At 54.6% G+C, this 3,866-nt stretch overlaps 1 protein-coding gene across 1 annotated transcript; it reads left to right on the top strand.

Annotated features, from left to right (window-relative positions):
- The first annotated feature begins 1,035 nt into the window (after nucleotides 1–1,035).
- Nucleotides 1,036–3,430, top strand: FOXG1 (forkhead box G1). The gene has a single exon (XM_057724122.1). The coding sequence runs from the start codon at nucleotides 1,036–1,038 to the stop codon at nucleotides 2,503–2,505; it is 1,470 nt and encodes a 489-aa protein (XP_057580105.1). The 3' UTR covers nucleotides 2,506–3,430.
- Nucleotides 3,431–3,866: the final 436 nt, after the last annotated feature.

Here is a 3,866-nt window from a genome sequence, read left to right as displayed (position 1 = left end):
CTTCCTCCTCCATTTCCCGCCCTCTCCCTACGTCCTCTCCCTGCACTCCCACTCTTCTCTCCGCCACCGCCGCAGCGACCGCCCCCGCTTTTAAAAATAAAATTGGATACAAACTTTAATCAATAAGGACGCGTATTGACGCTCGAACGCAAAGGACCCAATATAGTGAGAAGGGAGCCGGAAATGTGAGATATTTGCCCTAAGAGGGGGACTTCGGCCGAGCAGACCCGCGGGGTGGAAGGGGTGGAGGGGGCGCAGCGTGCTCCCGCCGGCGTATCCCTGCGCGGCTCCGCGCGCCCGCGAGGCCGAGGCCCGCAGAGAGGGGGAGGCGAGCACCCGAGGGGGCGGGGGCCGGCGGGCGGGCGGGGCGGGGCGGGGCGGGGGTGGGTGGGCCCGGGCCCGTCGATTGGTCGACGGCAGGAGAGACGCTCCCGCACGCCGCCGGCTCTGATTGGCCCAGCGGTAGGAAAGGTTAAACCAAAAATTTTTTTACAGCCCTAGTGTGCGCCTGTAGCTCGGAAAATTAATTGTGGCTATAGCCGCCTCGATCGCTGTCTCCCCAGCCTCGCCGCGGCCGCTCCGGGACGCGCCCGCCCGCCGCCCGGCTCTCCCCCCCTTTGGGCTGCTGCTGCTGCTGCTGTGACTGCTGCTGCGAGAGGAGGAGGAGGAGGAGGAGGAGGAGGAAGCAGCGGGGGGGGGGAGCGGGGGGGTGGGGGGGAGATCAAGAAGTAGAGTTGGGAGCGAGGGAGCTTCACCCCCGGGGCGGTGGTTGTTTCTTTTTTTCTCTTTCTTTCTTTTTTTCTTTCCCCCCTTTTTTTTTCTTCTAATTCCTGAGGGGTGGTTGCTGCTTTTGCTACATGACTTGCCAGCGCCGGAGCCTGCGGTCCAACTGCGCTGCTGCCGGAGCGCTCAGTGCCGCTGCCGCCGCCCGCGCCGCCCGCGCCCCGCTCGGCACCCACCGGTCGCCGCCGCCCGCCGCGCCGCTGCCCCGCTCCCGCGCCGCCGCCGCCGCCGTTTCCCCCCGACGACTGGGTGATGCTGGACATGGGAGATAGGAAAGAGGTGAAAATGATCCCCAAGTCCTCGTTCAGCATCAACAGCCTGGTGCCAGAGGCGGTCCAGAACGACAACCACCACGCGAGCCACGGCCACCACAACAGCCACCACCCCCAGCACCACCACCACCACCACCACCATCACCACCACCCGCCGCCACCCGCCCCGCAACCGCCGCCGCCACCGCAGCAGCAGCCGCCGCCGCCGCCGCCGCCCCAGGCACCGCAGCCCCCCCAGGCACGGGGCGCCCCGGCCGCCGACGACGACAAGGGCCCCCAGCAGCTGCTGCTCCCGCCGCCGCCGCCGCCGCCCCCGGCCGCCGCCCTGGACGGGGCCAAAGCGGACGGTCTGGGCGGCAAGGGCGAGCCGGGCGGCGGGCCCGGGGAGCTGGCGCCCGTCGGGCCGGACGAGAAAGAGAAGGGGGCCGGCGCCGGGGGGGAGGAGAAGAAGGGGGCGGGCGAGGGCGGCAAGGACGGGGAGGGGGGCAAGGAGGGCGAGAAGAAGAACGGCAAGTACGAGAAGCCGCCGTTCAGCTACAACGCGCTCATCATGATGGCCATCCGGCAGAGCCCCGAGAAGCGGCTCACGCTCAACGGCATCTACGAGTTCATCATGAAGAACTTCCCCTACTACCGCGAGAACAAGCAGGGCTGGCAGAACTCCATCCGCCACAACCTGTCCCTCAACAAGTGCTTCGTGAAGGTGCCGCGCCACTACGACGACCCGGGCAAGGGCAACTACTGGATGCTGGACCCGTCGAGCGACGACGTGTTCATCGGCGGCACCACGGGAAAGCTGCGGCGCCGCTCCACCACGTCGCGGGCCAAGCTGGCCTTCAAGCGCGGGGCGCGCCTCACCTCCACCGGCCTCACCTTCATGGACCGCGCCGGCTCCCTCTACTGGCCCATGTCGCCCTTCCTGTCCCTGCACCACCCCCGCGCCAGCAGCACTTTGAGTTACAACGGCACCACGTCGGCCTACCCCAGCCACCCCATGCCCTACAGCTCCGTGTTGACTCAGAACTCGCTGGGCAACAACCACTCCTTCTCCACGGCCAACGGCCTGAGCGTGGACCGGCTGGTCAACGGGGAGATCCCGTACGCCACGCACCACCTCACGGCCGCGGCGCTCGCCGCCTCGGTGCCCTGCGGCCTGTCGGTGCCCTGCTCCGGGACCTACTCCCTCAACCCCTGCTCGGTCAACCTGCTCGCGGGCCAGACCAGTTACTTTTTCCCCCACGTCCCGCACCCGTCAATGACTTCGCAGAGCAGCACGTCCATGAGCGCCCGGGCCGCGTCCTCGTCCACGTCTCCGCAGGCCCCCTCGACCCTGCCCTGTGAGTCTTTAAGACCCTCTTTGCCAAGTTTCACGACGGGACTGTCCGGGGGACTGTCTGATTATTTCACACATCAAAATCAGGGGTCTTCTTCCAACCCTTTAATACATTAACATCCCTGGGACCAGACTGTAAGTGAACGTTTTACACACATTTGCATTGTACATGATAATTAAAAAATAAGTCCAGGTATTTTTTATTAAGCCCCACCCCCATTTCTGTACGTTTGTTCAGTCTTTAGGGTTGTTTATTATTCTAACAAGGTGTGGAGTGTCAGCGAGGTGCAATGTGGGGAGAATACATTGTAGAATATAAGGTTTGGAAGTCAAAATTATAGTAGAATGTGTATCTAAATAGTGACTGCTTTGCCATTTCATTCAAACCTGACAAGTCTATCCTTAAGAGCCACCAGATTTCCATGTGTGCAGTATTATAAATTATCATGGATTTTTATGGTGGACGCAGACCTTGAGAACAACCTAAATTATGGGGAGAGTTTTAAAATGTTAAACTGTAATTTGTATTTAAGAAGCATTCGTAGTAAAGGTGCCCAAGAAATTATTTTGGCCATTTATTGTTTTGTCCTTTTCTTTTAAAAAAATGTTTTTTTTCTTTTGTTTACTTTTAGACCAAAGATTGGGTTCTAGAAAATGCACTTGGTATACTAAGTATTAAAAAAAAAGAAAAAAAAGAAAAAAAAAGTTGTTTCAGTTGGCAGCACTGCCCATTCAAATGAATCGGAAGGGGACAAAATTAATGATTGCCTTCAGTTTGTGTTGTGTATATTTTGATGTATGTGGTCACTAACAGGTCACTTTTATTTTTTCTAAATGTAGTGAAATGTTAATACCTATTGTACTTATAGGTAAACCTTGCAAATATGTAACCTGTGTTGCGCAGATGCCGCATAAATTTGAGTGATTGTTAATGTTGTCTTAAAATTTCTTGATTGTGATACTGTGGTCATATGCCCGTGTTTGTCACTTACAAAAATGTTTACTATGAACACACAGAAATAAAAAATAGGCTAAATTCATATATATCTTGATACTTTTGTCTCTTTTATTAAGTAGAGCTAATTTTTGAAAGACCATTAAAGTTCCAGGGAATTCAAAGGCTTTCTCAGCCAACTAAAATTTAAACTGCTCCTTTCATTTGAACTAAGACTTCTAAAATGAAAATAATATATTTTTTCCATTGTGGAGTCAAATTTTACAAGGAGCAGGCTATTTAATAAACGCTAGCTTTAAACGAAGTATAGGCTTTTCAGCTGATATATTTAACTTTCTGTAGATATACAGCAAAAAGATTAATTTTATGTGCATAGCTATTTACCTTGTGTTTATTTTCAAATCAGTTGATAGAATGCTTTTTATATATTTTGTTTCAGGTATCTTGTTTATAGCACTTGGCAAATTATAAATAAATATATGTATATGGTTAGATAGAAGTGAATATAATGCACACATGTGTA

Source organism: Hippopotamus amphibius, chromosome 2, assembly GCF_030028045.1.
Source record: "Hippopotamus amphibius kiboko isolate mHipAmp2 chromosome 2, mHipAmp2.hap2, whole genome shotgun sequence".
Taxonomy (NCBI): Eukaryota; Metazoa; Chordata; class Mammalia; order Artiodactyla; family Hippopotamidae; genus Hippopotamus; species Hippopotamus amphibius.
The sequence above is the reverse complement of the archived record's forward strand: the minus strand, read 5'-3'. Positions and strand labels throughout refer to the sequence as shown.